This window comes from Sinocyclocheilus anshuiensis, unplaced genomic scaffold, assembly GCF_001515605.1.
Source record: "Sinocyclocheilus anshuiensis isolate Anshui unplaced genomic scaffold, SAMN03320099.WGS_v1.1 scaffold997, whole genome shotgun sequence".
In the NCBI taxonomy this organism is placed as follows: Eukaryota; Metazoa; Chordata; class Actinopteri; order Cypriniformes; family Cyprinidae; genus Sinocyclocheilus; species Sinocyclocheilus anshuiensis.
The window spans coordinates 2,139,285-2,158,274 of NW_015555715.1; the positions used below are offsets into that span (position 1 = coordinate 2,139,285).

General features: G+C 35.5%; 3 protein-coding genes across 4 annotated transcripts in view; 2 read left to right on the forward strand and 1 right to left on the reverse strand.

The window, feature by feature from the left end:
• LOC107672203 (plasmolipin-like) overlaps nucleotides 1–716 on the forward strand; it is a 6,687-nt gene extending 5,971 nt beyond the window's left edge. The window contains exon 6 of the mRNA XM_016465294.1: nucleotides 353–716. Within this exon, the coding sequence (XP_016320780.1) occupies nucleotides 353–460 (108 nt within the window). The 3' untranslated portion in view covers nucleotides 461–716. The remainder of the gene's footprint in view (nucleotides 1–352) is intronic.
• Nucleotides 717–1,244: 528 nt separating this feature from the next.
• On the reverse strand, nucleotides 1,245–5,602 carry LOC107672193 (ADP-ribosylation factor-like protein 2-binding protein). 2 transcript variants are annotated; one of them, XM_016465285.1, is made up of 8 exons: nucleotides 5,500–5,602; nucleotides 5,158–5,227; nucleotides 4,996–5,057; nucleotides 4,578–4,684; nucleotides 4,392–4,477; nucleotides 2,523–2,619; nucleotides 2,410–2,441; nucleotides 1,245–2,264 (listed from the first exon to the last, which is right to left on the reverse strand). In XM_016465285.1, the coding sequence occupies exons 1-8, from the start codon at nucleotides 5,519–5,521 to the stop codon at nucleotides 2,219–2,221; spliced, it is 522 nt and encodes a 173-aa protein (XP_016320771.1). In that variant the 5' UTR covers nucleotides 5,522–5,602; the 3' UTR covers nucleotides 1,245–2,218. The 2 variants fall into 2 exon arrangements, with proteins under 2 accessions (XP_016320771.1, XP_016320770.1); XM_016465284.1 differs by lacking the exon at nucleotides 2,410–2,441 and having other exon boundaries at nucleotides 1,246–2,264; nucleotides 5,500–5,601.
• A 1,193-nt stretch (nucleotides 5,603–6,795) lies between these two features.
• Nucleotides 6,796–18,981, forward strand: LOC107672283 (E3 ubiquitin-protein ligase arih1). Its single transcript, XM_016465415.1, has 14 exons — nucleotides 6,796–7,313; nucleotides 9,229–9,296; nucleotides 9,416–9,560; nucleotides 11,647–11,739; nucleotides 12,605–12,660; nucleotides 13,612–13,678; nucleotides 13,927–14,033; nucleotides 14,465–14,507; nucleotides 15,300–15,371; nucleotides 15,462–15,592; nucleotides 17,262–17,319; nucleotides 17,405–17,665; nucleotides 17,765–17,877; nucleotides 18,353–18,981. Exons 1-14 carry the CDS (start codon nucleotides 7,029–7,031, stop codon nucleotides 18,435–18,437), a joined length of 1,584 nt encoding a protein of 527 aa, XP_016320901.1. The 5' UTR covers nucleotides 6,796–7,028; the 3' UTR covers nucleotides 18,438–18,981.
• Nucleotides 18,982–18,990: the final 9 nt, after the last annotated feature.

The window sequence follows — 18,990 nt, forward strand, 5'->3', positions numbered from 1 at the left end:
CAACAATTCGTCTCCTCCGTGTCACCCTGGTGCCATTTTGGAGAATATCCACTGAACGTAAACAGCGTATGTTGTTCTGTCAGCCGCACCACACGGATACGTTTTGTACGTTGTTTGTACTTTGATTTAAACGAAAACAACATATCCGTGTAGTGCGGCTGACACAGAACAACATACGCTGTTTGCATTCAGTGGATATTCTCCAAAATGGCACCAGGGTGACGCGGAGGAGACGAATTGTTGAATAAAGTCGTTTTGTTTTTTTTTCGCACAAAAAGTATTCTCGTAGCTTCGAGAATGAACCCTTTAATACTTGAGTACAATATGTAAGATCATACATCTTTTCTTGCAGTTCTTTGCCATAGTGGTGACTCTGTTATATGGAGCTAGCAGCTACTTTGCCTATTTGGACTGGAGGGGTGAAGGGCAAAACGCAGCGGGGAGTACAGTGCCTGTGTAGACCATCCTCGGATTAACCCTCTCATTCACTATGTGAGGACACTTCGAAGGGGATACTGCTCAGATTATTTGGCATTGCTGAAAATCCTCTTCAGGAACGTCCGAAAACCCTTCTGTATAACTGTGCCCAGCATGATTGCTTGATGGTTTAAAACATGGACATTGTGTGTATGCTTATGTGCATTAGGCGTGGGGGCAGTAAGATTTTTTAAAAATAAATAATTAATACTTTTACTCCGCAAGGATGCACTGAATTGATCAAAAGTGACCATAAAGACTTTTATAATCTTACAAAAGATTTCTATTTTTTTTTTTTAAATGCTGTTCTTTTGAATTTCCTATTCATCAAAGGGTCCTGAATAAAAAAAAATGTAGCATGGCTTCCAGAAAAAAAAAATAATAATAAACTTTACCCTTACAGGAATAAATTAAATTTTAAAATGTAGAAACACTTTTAAATTGTAATAACATTTCACAATATTTTTATAATATATTTTTATATACAATATTATATACAAAATATATATTTTATTGTACTTTTTGATCAAATAAATGCAGCCTTAGTGAGCATTAAGAGTTACAAAAAAACAAAAACATACAAGAATCTTAAGAGCCCCGACTTTTAAACAGTAGTGTACTATTTTTTTTTTAAGATACACTAAATGACTTAAATATGTATTTAAGTGGTGAGGTTCTTGAATTATTGTGAAGTTATGCTTAAGAATGTAATTGATTAATTGTTTTGAGCATAAAAATGGTTTGATAAAATATAATTAAAGAACCATTGTATTTATTTCTTTCACACACAAGCTCATATGGGTCTATATATACAAATAATAAACAAATATACACAATTACGCAACATTCATCTAGTAAGAACAACACATTCTTCTAAGAAGGAAGTCAAAAGCCTGAAATTTGTAATGTATACATCAACAAAACTAAGTATTGTTAGTTTTGAAAAGCTCTTTTGAGTCTTTCCTTCTCATCACTGAAGATATGAGAGCCATCCAAAACATGGACTCAACATCACATTAAAAAGCATGAAAAACTGAATGAGATTATTTGCATTGTTTCTGGTAACTGTATAAACACCTTTTTTTATTTTTTTTAATTCTGTAATATTTCACCTGGGGAAACTGCACGTCTTGTAAATGAAAAACGGGTCTTTTAGAACTGTGGTCATATCATGCACATTGTATAATACTTTTGTAATGAAAAGCCCTTTATGATTGTCAAGTGAAAGGAATTATTTTGGTACATCATGTTGTATAAGGATTTAACCATTAAAATGAAGGGGTTCTATATATATGAAAAAGTGCAATAAAGTGGCAGCTTTGAGATACTCACATGCTCATTACACTTCTCTACATCAGTTTGGTCAGAAACAGCAATAGTGTTTTGCTGCGCTGTAGGCCAACAAGATATGAAAGACTGATCCACACTGAGTCTGGATTTTGTGACAGATCATATGAATACTGCTAAAGAGGAGTCATACCGGCTAAGCTGACAGTTAACCTGAATGTTACGTTTAAACATTAACCTAAATTAAACACTGATTCCCTTCTGTCAAGTTAGTATAACCGTGTCTGTTTGTTTTGGGATGAGTCGGAAAGGAATTTTCAATAAATATTCATCTAAATATACATGGGAATAATCATGTGTTGACTGATCATTTGCATGAAATGCCCATTGGTTCAGTTCGATTGTGAGGCCATGCTGGAGGTCAGAGGTGAAGCAGAAGCAGAATTTAAAGACTTCACCACCAGTCCGGTACTAAGGTCCAATCCTCTACCCTCCTTTTCCTATAAAAAGAAGATTGGGCAAATGAGTTTCTCCCACAGACTATGGCAGGTTTATAGCTTCCGTTCATGATAGTAGAAAATTAGGCCAAAGTTTTATCTTAGTAGGTGATGACGTTTCAGTTCTTTTATTATAGCCAAGAATTACATTTGAACTGGGCAGAACAGCTTTCCTCTGAACTGTAACACAATCCAAATACACATTATTTTACATTATGAATCCTATATTTTGTAGTACAAAAAGAATAGATTTTTACTTACTGCTCTGTAATCAATGAACATCTCTTTAAAGGCCATAAAGTCAGTGAAAGTGAGTAGCATGTCTAGTATGTCACCTGAGACTTCATCTTTGTGCCGTCTAATTGAGAAAAGAAGGATTACAAATAAACAAGTAATTTAGGTCACAATTAGGGAATAACGTTCTATGCAAATACCATTTTATGTAAATACCTCCATCTAGTGGTAAATTATGTGTAATACAACAAGACATTTTAGAGCAGGTTTTTTTTTAAACAAATAAATACATAAATAATACAACTAACAGAATTACTAGTAAAAGGTAATAATGTAACGTAATAGAAACTAAATGTTTTCCATACATTATTTTACACATTTATGATTTTTTTTTTTAAGTATAAATGGGGTGTTTGTACGTGAAAATATATAGCTGCCAGAGCTGGGTAGACTACTACAAATTGTAGTCCCTTACCGATTACAAATTACATGACAAAAATTTTAGTTAGTAACATAATCCATTACATTACACATTTCTGGTAATATAATCTGACTACTTTAGATTACTTTTAGAGTACTTTTGACCTAACTCGTTTGATTTAAATAGGATAATCTTGTACCATATTGATATAAAAATACAAAGAGTAAGAAAATAATTAAATCAAGGTTTCCCAAACTGGGGTTCGTAAAAGAACTGCAGGGGGTTTGTGAGTTTAATGAAAAGCTAATAAATTAATTAAATCATAAAACATGCCAAATTAAAATAAATAGTTTAAAAATACCATCAACCAACACTTACTACAGAATCAAATTTTTATTAGTTTACCGCATGTCATTTGACCATTAACCAACAACCGTGAAAATATTAAAATATTTATTTTAAAATCTCAGGGGTACTTCAAAAAAAAAGAAGAAATAATGTGAATTTGTGCATTTTAATGTGTTTGAAACACACACACACACAAAACTTCCAAAGACATAGTAATACATGATTAAATAACCCACTGAGTGATAATTTGAATAAAAATCAATGTGTTCAGTTGATGCAATGTTGAAACACTTCTTAAACCTGAAATGATTTTTGTAAATCCAGTGGTCAAATGCTGTGTAGCCACCTGACTAATGACTGGTCTTTGTGTGAATGTCCACAATACAGTAAGACTTTCCGAGTGTATATAAGCGGTAGGCAATTTTAGAAAGGAACATTTAAAAGATGAAAAAGAGGAATCAAGAAATGATGAATCATTTATTGCTATTGTGTGAATATGTAATCATGTAATTAATAAAAAAGTAACTGTATTCTGATTCCAAGTATTTTAAAATGTAATTTAATCTAATTACTAGTACATAATTTTTGGAATCTGATTATGTAATCCAGGTTACATGAAATCAGTTACTACCCAGCTCTGATAGCTGCCCTCTAAATTTTAGGAAGAGGCCCTTTATATGAGGATAATCATATTTGAGGATCCGTAGCATCTAAATGACTGAAAACACCTGTTTTATACTGACTTAAAGGTGCAATAGGTGATTGTCTTCAGAAACATTTTTTGTTATGCTGGTTGAAAGTCTCTTCACATCCCGATAGCAATCATTAAGTTAAGTGGTCTAAATGTATTTATCTGTATTTATATATTCTGTGGAAGGCGTAGGATCAAGAAATGTTCGTCCAATCAAAACGCTTGGTCCGGGCTAAAGTTAACATTTTCCAAGATCTCCTACTGCACCTTTAAGACTGAATTGCTATTGTCTATATTGTTTACTTTGAATTATTATTTTTTTTGTATATTTAACAGTATACATGATATTGTCAGTGTAAAAGAAATACTGTCAGTCACCGTCAAGCTTGATCACTATACTCAGGCCCAGAAAAAGAGATGAATTCATATAGCATACTTAAGTGAATGGGTGAAGACATCCATATTGAATCCAGGAATTCGCTCCACCAACTGCTGTTCCAGATGTTTTTCTAGGATTTCAATCTGAGATAGCAAAATTTAGTAAATGACAGTTAAATACAGTATTTCCATCTTTACAAGGGTCATAAACATGTGATAAAATAAAGCTTAAAATACCACATACATATTCATTAAAAATAGGTGTATAGCTGAGCTTGTTCTCCTCGGAGTCATCAAACTCAAGGTAATATTTCTCCATGAAAGACTGCTGAAGATGTTGGAATTCATCCTCTGTGAAGAAAATCGCATGTGTCCGTTATAATTCGGTTGGGTGAATTGCATGAATGCATGTCCAGGTCTCGTTTCATTCCAAACCATAAGAAAATAAATAAAGAAAAAGAAATTACGTTTTGCATACACAAATTAAAACAATTAATATTAAGTACATTTTCCACCAAAATGAACTGGGACATGTTCTTGACAGATTATGTGATGATATTCACACTTATTATAGATGAATACTAAAACCTTATATTAAAGATTAACAGTTGTTCTCATAAGTGACTGTGGATGATTTAATAGAATAATAGGCATATAAATACCCATTATAATATCCTCGATGTTCCCAATAATCATGTCAAATTCTGCATCAGCATCCGATGATCTGGAGAGGCAAAATATTATGGATAAAAGAAGAAAAAGTGTAAATTAATTCGATAAAGTTCCACGCATTTTCACTAAAGAAAACAAACTATATCACTTACTTTGAAACAGCAAAGTCCTCTTCTTCCAAATTCTGCATTTCAACTATGTTCTCGTTGACACCCAGCAGATCTTTAGGGTTTTATAGAAAGTTCATATAGAGAAGTTTAAATAAGGTCACAAGAACACAGCTAGCATTTTTATTTTCCTGCGAACACATGTTACAGATCCGATCACAGTTATGAAACTAGTCTGCCAGATTTCCGTAAGCTAGCTGGTAGAAGTGCAGGTGCATGGCTGGCCCACTGGAACTGGACGGCAGTGCACAATCAAACGAATAGATTTGTGGTCAAGGATTTCTTTTCAATTCAAAAGTTTATGAATATTTTTAAACAATTAATTACCTATCTCTCGAGCATCCATCATGTATCGCCCGAACGTTCTTCCTGAAGTCGCTGCTGCCACGGCAACGGGAGAACGCGTTCTTGTTCGAAATGTGTTCGGTAGAAAACACGTTCCTTTTATTCGGTTCCGCCTCTTTAAGTTACTGGACAACGCAAGACCAGGCAGAAGGATTTTCCAGACCATTATATAGGCTTTAGATGTAGCTGTTCATTTTTGCCTTTTCTATTTAATGAGCTTTTAGTAAGTCAGGCGGTAAGTGTTTAAATTTGAAAGAATTGCATACTTTGAAAAGATCATACCAAGAGCCACCACCACACAGAAAAGAGGTCCGGTCTGTTATGATTTTAATACTGACCTGCTTTCTTATTTCTGCTACCATAACATATAATATATCTATGTATCTATCTATCTATCTATCTATCTATCTATCTATGTATCTATGTATGTATCTATCTATCTATCTATTGTATGTATCTATCTATCTATCTATCTATCTATCTATCTATCTATATAATTTAATTATTATTAATTATTTAATTTAATATCTATCTATCTATTGTATTATTAAGACACTAGTTTTAATGTTCTTCTGTTCAACAGTTGTGTAAGGGCATGTACAATGTGAACCAAAATCCATACAAATAGGGCTCCTTTCCGTAAACTGTTTTGAAGGAACCTTTTTTAAAATATATATTTTTAAATGTGTAAAATTGCGATTAATTTACAGGACAAATGAATAATAATAATTAATAAATAAATAATAAAAAGAGAAAGTAGAGAGAAAAACTATGCCACAACAACACAGATGTAAATATGTATACAAAGCCACAATACAATGATTTTATGATTTTTTTTCCTTTAACTTTTCTTATGATACAACTTCATTTATAAAATGTGTGAGATTTGGTTTGTAAAATGGCTATTTTTTTCTATTTATATGTTATATGTATGTTTACTAAATATTATTAACAGCTGTACTATGTATTTATTTTCAATGCAAAATGTCATGTTTAAAATAAAATATCACATCAGATACACTAATCCTTCCCACACATCCCAGTCTTATTCCAATATATTTTTTTCACACTTTTCAAGAACAATATTCAATAGAAACAATAGTAAAACCAATGTTACATTGAACATATACAAAGTAGATTAACATACTTTTTTTTACTTCGTCATTAATATAAATGTATTTTATCTTTAGATGTATTTTTTAAGAAATTCAGTAACGTTATATGACAGCACATAAACACTTTAATTGAGCAGCAGCCGAACAACTTTATTTTAAAACGGGTCTTGTTTTGTGTCACGCACGTGACGTCACCCCGCGTCGGCCCGTGACGCTGCGTCTCTTTGTTGGCCCAACAGCAGCGTCGCTCCTCTGTTGTTGTTTTCTCTGCTGCTAGAAAAGCTGGAATGCTAGCAAGCTACAGAAGTATTCTCGTTTTGTTTTGCTCTGTCTGCCAAATAATACACATCAAACATATCCCACTTGGCGTGTCGCTACATTAAACGCAGCCCAGTCATGGACTCGGACGAGGGTTACAATTACGAATTCGACGACGAGGAAGAGGAATGCAGCGAAGACAGCGGCGAAGAGGAGACCGCGGACGACACCCTGGAGCTCGGCGAGGTGGAGTTGCTTGATGCCGTTGTGGCCGGCGGAGAGCGAGACGACTGCGGGGAGACGGGAGGCAGCGGCCTCGGGCCCGGTCAGGATGAGGAAGACTACCGCTTTGAAGTTCTAACCGCCGAACAGATCCTGCAGCATATGGTGGAGTGTATCAGGGAGGTCAACGAGGTCATCCAGGTAAGTATTTTTAGGACTTCCCCTGTGTTTAGATCACCCTGGATTACCCGTTATAACAAAAGAGGAGATTTTTACATTACTCTGGGAAACTTTGCCCCCCGTTGACAACACGAGAGACATGAGAAATGCATCAGTTGTCCTTTGAACCAAACTGATTTTAAAACCATCGTTGGTACGTCGACAAGATAAATATATGGCCATGATCACAGATATGAATGAGAAGGTTTGCGTCAGCCTAGCCTTTCCCCTGTCCTTAACACATCCAGTAATGACATAAGATGCTTAACTAGCTTCTAGTTCACCTGCATACAAAATCAGACCGCCAAGTCCCATTATATGCGCTTTACTTAAAACTACATTTGTATTGCCAAAATGTTTGCATTTTAACATATGACAACCCACGTCACATATAAAGTAAAATAATAATATTGTAAATCACTCCATTTTTATTAGAACCCCTTATTCCTGGTCACACTAGCTTAGTAAGCTAACCACGAGCATACAACCCAAATTTAAGTACACCAGAGACTACATTGCGACGTGTTCATAGGTTTTCAGGGGAGGTTGTTGCTAGTCTGATGAAGAAGAAGACTTCTTCGTTCTCTGTTAAGCAGGGATATGGGGTAGGTCGCGTTAGCATGTGAGAGTTACCTAGTTGCTCCCGACAACAACATGGCGGAGCCTATGCTTCATCATGGTTGGTTATGTTTGTTTAAAGAGCACAAAAATAGCCCAGCAAAGTGAATTTGAGTAATGATTTATGTTTGCTTTCTGCTGCAGTGTCATAGCCACAGGCTGTTTGGAGTATTAACTGTCTCCTGAAGCTCGACATTTCACTCTGCGTCCCGCAGTTGTGTTTTGTTTATGCTGGTTAATTTCCAGATTGTGTGCTAATTGATTAGATTTGCTCGTTCTGTGCCGTCAGCAAATGCATTTTGTTATGTTTACATGCTGTTACTGTGATGAGTTGAAGTGATTAATGCTGTGGCTCACTTCATACCTATATATTTCTATTTTAAGAGTATCTGCTGTGTGTTTGTCCCAGTACAGTTCAAGCTTGTTCTAGAAGACCTGCCTTACATTTTCAACAGAACGGAAAGAAGACTTTGGTTTAGTTGAGGAACGTCGAGTTAATCCAGAAGGTTATGGTGGTCACGTCTCCCAGCATCCCTCTGGACTGCCTGTCAATATGCTCCTTTGACATGTCAGCCCAAATAACCTTTTGGAGTATTGTAGTTCAGGCTTTCTCTCCCTGACGGGCAAGGAGGAACTCTGTTGTCTAAAAACAGTGGAAATCACATAATTGCTGCTCTTTGGAGTGTTGTGGTTCATGACACCAGCTAGCAGTTATTTAGGCTTTAATTAGTAATTTGTCACATAATAATAATGGCGGTAATCAATATCAAGTGTTTCCTTGACAAATTATTAATCTAGCCATAATTTAAGCAATAAAACGGGTGATTTTAACCATTAAATGGATATTAGTTAAATTTGTAGTTTATTAATATTTTCAATTTTGTGTGTTATGGTAGTCAGAGGTATAACTGAATAATTGTGTGTGTGTGTGTGTGTGTATATTTACAAAAGTGATTTTATATACACAGAAAGCATGTTAAATGCAAGTAAAGTGCCTAATTAATTGTTTCAAATTACTTGTGGAAAAAAAAAACCCATCAAAATATGGGTGAAATAATGTTCCATCATCATTCAGCGTAACAGATATATTTTTGTAAAAACGAAAACATAATTATTCTGACCTGTACATATTAAAATATTTAAAAGAATAAGTGATCATACTAAATTTTAAATGAATAAATATGCTTGCTTTGTCTTTTTTTTTTTTGTCTATTTTTGATGTAATAAAAAAATGTATGCATCTTGTATGCATCTCTCGTATGTATCTCTCTTGTTACAGAATCCTGCTACAATCACTAGAATATTACTTAGTCATTTTAACTGGGACAAAGAAAAGCTGATGGAAAGGTAATTGAATAAAGTGTGCTTTATTTCCTTCCACCAAATTATTAGTCAGCTAGCACCTGTCTTTATTCAATACTGAACCGACAGATTTTGAGAAAAATCTACCGTTTACCTCTTTGCAGGTACTTTGATGGTAACCTGGACAAGCTGTTTTCAGAGTGTCACGTTATAAACCCCAGCAAGAAGTCTCGGACACGCCTCATGAACACAAGATCGTCGGCACAGGACATGCCATGTCAGATCTGCTATCTCAACTATCCTAACTCGGTCAGTGCCCCCCAGCCGAAATGCTTTCGTTGCCTCTGATTAATCCATTTACATGGCTGTTGTGCTGATAGCTTATTAGCAGGCTCACACGGAATCTGTACCCATCGTTCACAGAGTTTTGCACATTCACTTCCCTTGGAATGCTCTTTATTAGACATTTTGGCTAATTTGATTATACTTTCAGCCAATAAAAAGTGTAGTACTCTCAACTCCATTTAACATATGCTACTGTTCAAACATTTGGGGTCTCTTATGCTTACCAAGGCTGCATTTATTTGATCAAAAATACATTATAGTAACAGTAATATTGTACAGTGTTATTATTATGTTAGAGTTGCTCATTCTGTGCTGTCAGAAAATGCCATTTAAAATAACCTTTTTCTAATTTAATATACTTTAAAAAATAATTTATTCATTTGATGGCACAGTTTATTTTTTTTTTCAGTGTAACATGATCCTTCCAATACGCTGATTTGTTGCTCAAGAAACATTTCTTACAATTTTCACATTCGAAAACAGTTCTACTGCTTAAAAGGTTTAAAAGAACAGCATCTATTTGAAATTGATTTTTTGCAACAATTGAAAATTGATTTTTTGCAAGTGTAATTATTGATTAATTTAATGCATCCTTGCATTCGTTTCTTTAAAAATTTACAGACCTCAAATTATATCGTAGTGTATTTAATGTATTTACATCCATTCTACAGAATTCTGTATATTTCCTCAGAAAATCGGCGCATTAGATGCAATGTCTGCAGATTCCATCTGTGCCTGGTTGTTTCAGTGAATCTGTTGAATCGCATGGCAGTGTGAACAGATTGTTTACCATTTGGACAGGACGCTGTTGCGTTGTGGGATATGTGAAAGTGGTATGCAGTATTATTTTGACATATCTGTGTTTTCATGTTTGCCACTCTGTGCTACATGCTACAGTGTCTCAGTGGGCAGGAAGGATTTCTAATGAGCTCCTTTCACCAGTAAGCTCTTCACTGGATTACTCATATTGTATACCAAGCAACTGAGGAGAGGAACAGCAGGGAACCTTGAGAAATGTGTGTGTGTCAGTGAAAGGATGGCAAGCATGCATGTATTGTTTTGATCAGCTTTATCATGAGAGCCAGCAACTGTCTGAAAGAAAACTCTGGATTAAGCAGCAGGGATTTGGAAACTGTTCTATTTATTGCTTTGAATCATGACTATGAACTATTTAACTGTAGCGTCAACCAGGAAGTCCCTGTCTCACGGCTTGTCTGCTTAAAACAAAGGATCAGTTGGGGCCACACGGTACAGCAAACTTATCAGTTTGATGTTGAGAGTTCTGCTTAACTAAGAGCTTTAATCAGATTGTGGATGTGTTTAAAGTATCAGTTTATTAGGACATTCAGTTTGACCTGATGTCAAATTGTCATTTCTATGTTAATGTGTTGCTTCATAAAGCTGACCACCACTCAGTTCCCATGAGATGTTCCCTAAATACCATTAGCGCTGCACAGTGCTGTTAAACTACTTGAGGTATTGTTGTAAGCAATGCTCAGCTTGCGTCAGTCCTACCACAAATATTAAGCTGATTTGTTCTTGCCACGTTGTCTGTTGTCCCAAGAGAGAGAACCAGGCATTTCCTACCGGGGTGCCCGAGACTGTAAAACGCATGACAAAGGGATGCTTTGTAGGAGCGGTAGATAATCAGTACGGCTGACTCTTCTGTCACCTGCTCAGAAGTCAGAACTGATTTGTAAGATCCCTATCTGAGCCAAAAAAGGATGTTGGTTGTATTGATCTGTTGAAGAGAACAACAAGGCTCATTGTGTTTCATGGGCACCCAACACTGGATAGCTGTTAGCTAGGATTTGTTTCATTGCTTTTTTTGGTTTAATGTTTTTCAGTTATTTGTTGGTCTGTTTGTTATTTGTATCCTGTGTTACTGAGTTATTGAGTCACTGTTGCAAGATCCACCCTAAAAGAAGAAATATATTACATTTATTATTGACTATTGGAAATAGACATTTACACTGTTTTTAGAAGTTGCTTGTGTTATTAATTGTAACTTTCCCTAAATGTGGATTTGGTGTTGGTTGTTCTTTTGCAGTACTTCACTGGTCTGGAATGTGGGCACAAGTTCTGCATGCAGTGCTGGGGTGATTACTTAACCACCAAAATCATAGAGGAAGGAATGGGACAGGTACATATTCCAACTCTTAGTGCATAGAACCTTTGATGTCATGATTTCAAAATTTCAGTAATTGTTTCTAATACCAGGGAAATTTTGTGATTCACAATGCCACGGAAACAACTAATACAAACACCCCTTTATTTAAAAAGTTAGAGTAGTAAACAAAATTAATAATATACACTACATTTCAAAAGTCTGGGGTCCATAAGATTTATTTATTTTTCCTGAAAGAAGTCTCTTATGTTCACCAAGACAGCATTTATTTGATTCAAAATACAGTAAAAACAGCAATATTTGTGAAATATTAACATTTGAAATAAAATTTTATTGTTTCTGTATTCCTGTTATTCTAAAATTCCTGTAATGACAAAGCTGAATTTTCAGCAGCCATTACTCCAGTCTTCAGTGTCACATGATCCTTCAGAAATTATTCTAATATGCTGATTTTGTGCTCAAAAACATGTCTTATTATTGTCAATGTTGAAAACTACATTATTTTTTTTTTTTTACATTTTGTGGAAACTATGATACATACTATGATATATATCTGTAATTGCTAAATCTGCTTGTAATTGTGAAGTTAACTGTCTTTGGGGGAAAAAAGTAAATAGCGGTGTCAATATTGCTTGCTTAATATTATAAACAATTTGCAGCCACTGCATTTACACCGTGAATGCTCTTCGGAGAGCACAAACGCAAATGCGCTTGAGGTAGCAGCCTGTCAATCTGATGGGCTGATGTACATGTTGCAGCTATTTCATATTTAGCTATTGAACTACTCATACTGGCTATAGCAGATTTTTTTCTGTGCCAACTGACATTTTGTCTGTTTTTCTGACCTATTGTAACACAAGCTTGTTTGTTTCCACTCTAGACCATTTCTTGTCCTGCTCATAGCTGTGATATTTTGGTGGATGACAGCACAGTCATGTAAGTGTTTGAGAAAGGAATATTTATAGAAAGACTTAAGTAAATTATTTTGTGTTTTTTGAAGGAAAGTAAGTTCTCTCTGCGGCCACACTTTTTATGTAGGCAGTTGGTTTAAAAAAATATATATATATATTAATCGCAGTATTGAAATTGTTTCAAGAATTACATCATTCAAATTTCTCCCATTTATTTTTCTAAGAGTAGTCTATCTCCACTCCCTTATAGGGTCTCTGTCTCACGTCACCATTGCTTGTGATATACTGAACGAAAGCTTTGTGGATAGGGCTGCACGATAAATCGCATGCGATATTTAACGCGCATCTTGTCAGAAATCCGGTTCTGTAATCAGCGGTAAATCTCCATCACCTGCGGGCTTTCACATTGAGCAGCATTAACTACACAGAGCCGTTGTTCACTGACGAGTTGCGCAAAACCACGTCCATATTCGCGTGATTTTTTGCGCTGCTCGTCAGTGAACAACGGCTCTGTGTAGTTAATGCTGCTCAATGTGAAAGCCCGCAGGTGATGGAGATTTACCGCTGATTACAGAACCGGCTTTACTGATAAGATGCGCGTTAAATACCGCATGCGATTTATCGTGCAGCCCTACTTGTGGAGTTCATTATTCTTAGCTCAGTGTCCTGAAGTATATTTTGGCTATCCTAGATGAGCTGATAGTGTTTATTCCTAGTCAGAAGTAGGACACTCTGTTACCCTGTCTTGCTGGAGGTATGAGTCACAACAAGGCACATCCTGTCGATTCAATTAGATTATTTGGGATATGCACAGCTGTCTTAACCTACATATGATCTCCCTGCTGCTTTTGTGATGCAGGTACAGGGTCTGATCTTTTTGTATGCACTTTGTGCCCTTTGGTTGAAAATAAATATAGGATTTAAGCATGTATGTCTGTTTTTCCGTGAACTAAATATATCTCAATTATTTCAACAGGCGACTGATTACAGATTTAAAAGTGAAGTTGAAGTACCAGCATTTAATAACCAATAGTTTTGTAGAGGTATGATTTAATTCCATTCTGTTATATATGTGGTTGAAAAGTCTGATACCACATAGAAAATCTGTTTAGTTTTTTTTAAACCTGCAAATAAATAACATTTTTAAGATATCGGCCAATTTAAAATAAAGTTTATTGAAACAAGACATTGATCAAATAATGCTTGATAAAAATGAATCATCAGCATTCAGTTGTTTCACTTGTGATTTTTGGTTGGTCAATTTGGTTTATTCTGTTCTCTTCCTCTGCAGTGTAACCGACTGTTAAAATGGTGTCCAGCACCTGACTGTCATCACGTTGTTAAAGTACAGTACCCAGATGCCAAACCTGTGCGGTGCAAGTGTGGTCGGCAGTTTTGGTAAGACACTGAACTCCTAATGAGATCAAATACTTTTGGAACGTGACCTCAGATCAGTTTTAGGGCTTCCACCAGCTCATGAAAAACCTGATCAAGCCAGTGACACTAGAACCCAGGAGACATGTTCCCTAGATGGCTCTGGTAATCTTATCCAGCCTTCACAGCTACTTGTTGATTTTGGGAAGCAAAGACTCATTAGAGCAAAGAGTCATTTTATGTATATGTATGTATATATTATGCTCAACAAGGCTGCATTTATTTGATCAAAAATTCAGTAAAAAAAAAAACAGTAATATTGTGAAATAATATTATTTTTTCTTTTAAATAATTGTATTATATATTATATAATTTTAAAGAGATCAAGTGATTTTTGTGTTCATGATATTTGTGCTTGATGAGAGAATGCTAATATGTTTTCAATTATTTTGCAGCTTCAACTGTGGAGAAAATTGGCACGATCCAGTGAAGTGTAAGGTGTGTTGAGGCAACATTGTCTGTTTAAAATCTTTAAGACCAACTGAAATTGTACAACAATGCTATCAGTGTTTATATATAAATATGTCGAGTCATGGCTTTGTGTCATTGTACATGATTTTTATAGCTTTTCATTGTCAACAATGCCTTTTCACAGTTAAGCACAGTTTTGGCCGTTATTTCTGGCTGACAAACCTGGACCATACTTTTCCATAAATACCGTTATTTATTTAATTTCTCTACATTGATATGAACCTCAAAACCCTTTATGTGCATAACACCCATTCTCTCTAAATACTGAGGCAAAATTAGTAGAATGCCCCATTCCAATGCCATTAATAGACATCCATTCTGAAATATGTTAAGGACTGCTCTGAAAAAAAAAAAAACTAATGCACATTATAAGTGTAGTAATTTCAGTAGAAAGCAGGGGAATATGTTGATTTGGTATGGCAAGTGTTTTTCTGTCTGAACAAAGAAAGCTAGCAGACTGCCACCTCTCCTACTCTCAGCATTAAGAGGCTCTTCAGAGACTTGTCTTGTTATTGTGGGGGTAGTCTTGGCAAAAACAAAGGAAGCTTCTAGTCCCTTGTGCTTCTCATATGGGCATTACAATCATCTTCCACTGAGAGAGAACATTTAACCCTTCATAAGCACTTACACAACTCCATGCTCTTGTACATGTTTTTATATAATATTCTATCATGTGTACCTTACTTTTTAGTTGTCCTAATTTTTATGGCGAATTGTTTCCTGTATGTCCTCTGATGCTATTTTACCTCTCGTTCCCAGTGGTTAAGGAAATGGATTAAAAAATGTGATGATGACAGTGAGACATCAAACTGGATTGCAGCAAATACAAAGGTCAGTGGTTAGACTCATTTTGATGTGGTAAATTGTTCCCTGTGTCTTCCGATGACCCAGAAAAATAACTTTCTTCCTGTTGTGTTGCAGGAATGTCCAAAATGCCACGTCACCATAGAGAAAGATGGTGGCTGCAACCATATGGTGTGTCGGAACCAGAACTGCAAAGCAGAATTCTGCTGGGTTTGCCTGGGGCCCTGGGAGCCACATGGCTCTGCTTGGTAGGTCCAGGTGTTTGGTTGTTTAAGATTGTAAAGACTTCATATTAACAGCTGAAAATGTTTGAATTTTGAAGTATGTATCTGCAAGGATTGTGTATTGCAGTGACTTCCAACCTGATTAACTTATGCTTTGAGGTGAAATATGGATCCAGAAAACCTTTCGTTTCTATGACTCCTAACGATTAGCCACTGACCGGAACCAGCTAATAATCACTTTCATTGATTCGATACGTGATCTCTCAAATTGCTGATCACATTTTTATGATGCTGAAAACTTGAGCATATATGACGGTATAGCTAATATGAAAAACTCAGCGTCTACAAGGTGTTTAATTTAAACCACTTTATTAAATAACTCGTGGCCAGTCGACATAAACAATAGCTGATTTTCAGTGTGCATACTGCTCTCTTTCCATTCTCTTCTGAAACTTTCTCACACAAACGTGTTCTCTTCATGAGTAAAGAGTTGCCAGATATCTGAAAAAAAGTAACAAGGTCTAGTATATACAGTGACTGTATATAGTATATACAGAGAGCTGATATTACAAATATCCTGTAAAATTAAAAGGCAGGATATAAACATATCCTGTTGGACTGTAATTTTTATAATACTGTCAGAAAACGCTTCGTAATGTATCACCTGAATGCATTTTTTTTAATGTCAACATAAAATGTTTTATATAATCATTTAAAATTGTATGGATTATGACGCTGACCTTGTTTTTGCCATGTAAATATTCCAGATGCTTACATGGCGTAAAAAACAAACAAAAAAAAACAAACAAACAAAAGGCAGGATATCATTTAATATGAATAATATAGTTTAATGTAAAATAATTTAAATATTAAATAAACAACAATTAAATGACTTTTTTGAAATGAAAGTTTAATTACACCTATGGGTTGCAATTAATATCAATTTCTCATTATCACATGACTACTAAAATTGGCAATCCACTGTAACCTTCTTTTATTATGTTTTTTTTAATGTTACAATATTTAATAAATAAATAAAAATAATCTCTCTCTCTCTCTTTTTTTTAAAGACCCTAACAATAAGAGAATTAGTTAGTTAGTTAGTTAGTTCACCACTTGCAGGATTGTTGTAAGTTGTCTGCTTTTGATTTTGAATCTTGAAGCTTTTGAATTAATGTGGATTGACAGTTGTTCATAAGCTAACAAGAGGGGAGGGGGGTTTGTTTTAGAAATACTACACAAATACTTATAACACAGAAGCACATATGAATTTTTAGGAATTTGGGTTCCTATAAATTTATTTTTATTTCTGTGGTTGAAGTATTTGTGTAAGCTTTATGAACCAAACACCTAAATAGAACTATCCACCAGTCAAATGTGACGTTCAATTCCCTAAATTCTCTCTAAGGTAAACCTAAATGCTCCTCTTCTACCTTTTCCCAAGGCAATGTTTTCATATGCACATACTTGATCAACAGGTCCCACTTAAAGCTCTCCCCCTCGAGAGCTCAAAGGCTAGCTTTCTCCTCCTTGTTCCACAGAGTCATCCGTTTACAGATCACTTGCAAACATCACTTTGGAAGACCTAGAGTGACTCATTCAGCTTTTTAATTTTTATTTTACATTTGTTTATTGATGTCTAAAACATTATTGGCTAATTGAACTTTTTTCTTGAACGTGTTTTTACTCGAAGGTACAACTGTAATCGTTATAATGAGGATGATGCCAAGGCAGCCCGGGATGCTCAAGAGGTAAATAATGTCAGTCCATTCGTGCTGAACATGCAAATTGTAGTCTCATTTTTAAACATTTTATATGTTTGTGCGTTTTGTTCAGCGCTCCAGAGCAGCCCTGCAGAGGTACCTGTTCTACTGCAACCGCTACATGAACCACATGCAGAGCCTGCGCTTCGAGCACAAGCTGTACGCCCAGGTCAAACAGAAGATGGAGGAGATGCAGCAGCACAACATGTCGTGGATCGAGGTGCAGTTCCTGAAGAAGGCCGTGGACGTGCTGTGCCAGTGCCGCTCCACGCTCATGTTCACCTACGTCTTTGCATTCTACCTCAAGAAGAACAACCAGTCTATCATCTTCGAGGTAAACCAGTGATAATCATTTTTGAAAAGGTGTTGGATTGTGTTGTAAAAACATGAATAATGTCATGTTAAATGTTTCGTGGTTTGTGTGTGCACCCAGAATAACCAGGCAGATCTGGAGAATGCTACAGAGGTTCTGTCTGGATATCTGGAACGAGACATCTCCCAAGATTCTCTGCAGGACATTAAGCAGAAAGTACAAGATAAATACAGGCAAGTGTACACATTTTCTTTAAAGGGATAATTCACCCAAAAATAAAAATGGTCATCATTTACTCAACCTTACGTCGTTCCAAACCTGTAGGACCTTCTTTAAAAAAGATATTTTGAAGAATGTTGGCAACCAAACAGTTTCTATTCCCTTTGACTTTCATTGTATGGACAAAAAAAAAGCCTGAAAATAAATTATCAACTAAAGATTTAAAAATAAAGCTTATTATTTAATGCTTAAGTTAACTTGGACAGCCCTAAAAAAATGAACTTTGAAAAAAATAAAACAATCTCTTACATTTTCCACAGACCTTCTAGCGCCCTTCCTGGCCAGTTTGAAAACCCTTGACATAAAACAACTTTTATTTCATTCAAAGTGTGCATTTCCATGGATTCAAGCATGTCCATACTTTACAGGAAACTTTTGCATGCGTCTCTTCGTTTATAACAGTCCATGTTTTGATGCTCTTGTGTGCAGATACTGTGAGAGCAGACGGAGAGTGCTGCTGCAACACGTACATGAAGGCTATGACAAAGACCTGTGGGAGTACATCGAGGATTGAGGTTACATCTCCACACCACAGACTCTTGGAGACAAACTCCACCCACTAGAGCGCTGATGCAATGACAAATGAGCAGCACAGACCTCCGCTGCCGCCTCCCTGGCAAACCGCCCTGCATTGCATAATTTTTCCAGATTTTTGTTTCAAGAAAAGCATAAGAATAAATTATATTTAAATGAAAAAGTTAGAATATTAAAAATAAAATAATACATGTTCAACAGTATTGTTAGCAGCGTGAAGCGCAAGACTGAGAAATCCAACAAAAAGGCAAAATATCTTCCTTTTGCTTGCATTGTGAGATCTTGCCCTCGGAAATCTTTTCCCTCCTTATCAGTTATGTTTGTGGACGTGTTCTGTTTGACTTCATTTTATATACTCTTTTTGTGTGTGGAAAATTGACTTTGTTTTCAAAATGGCTTTAATCATTCTGACCATGTCTGGCGAGATCCGTGTTTGGGTTGCTGAATGTTGATTGGTTGATTGTAAGGAGGTGACTTTTCAGCTTACAGACGTTAGTGGAATAGAACACAAAAAAAAAAAAAAAAAAAACAAA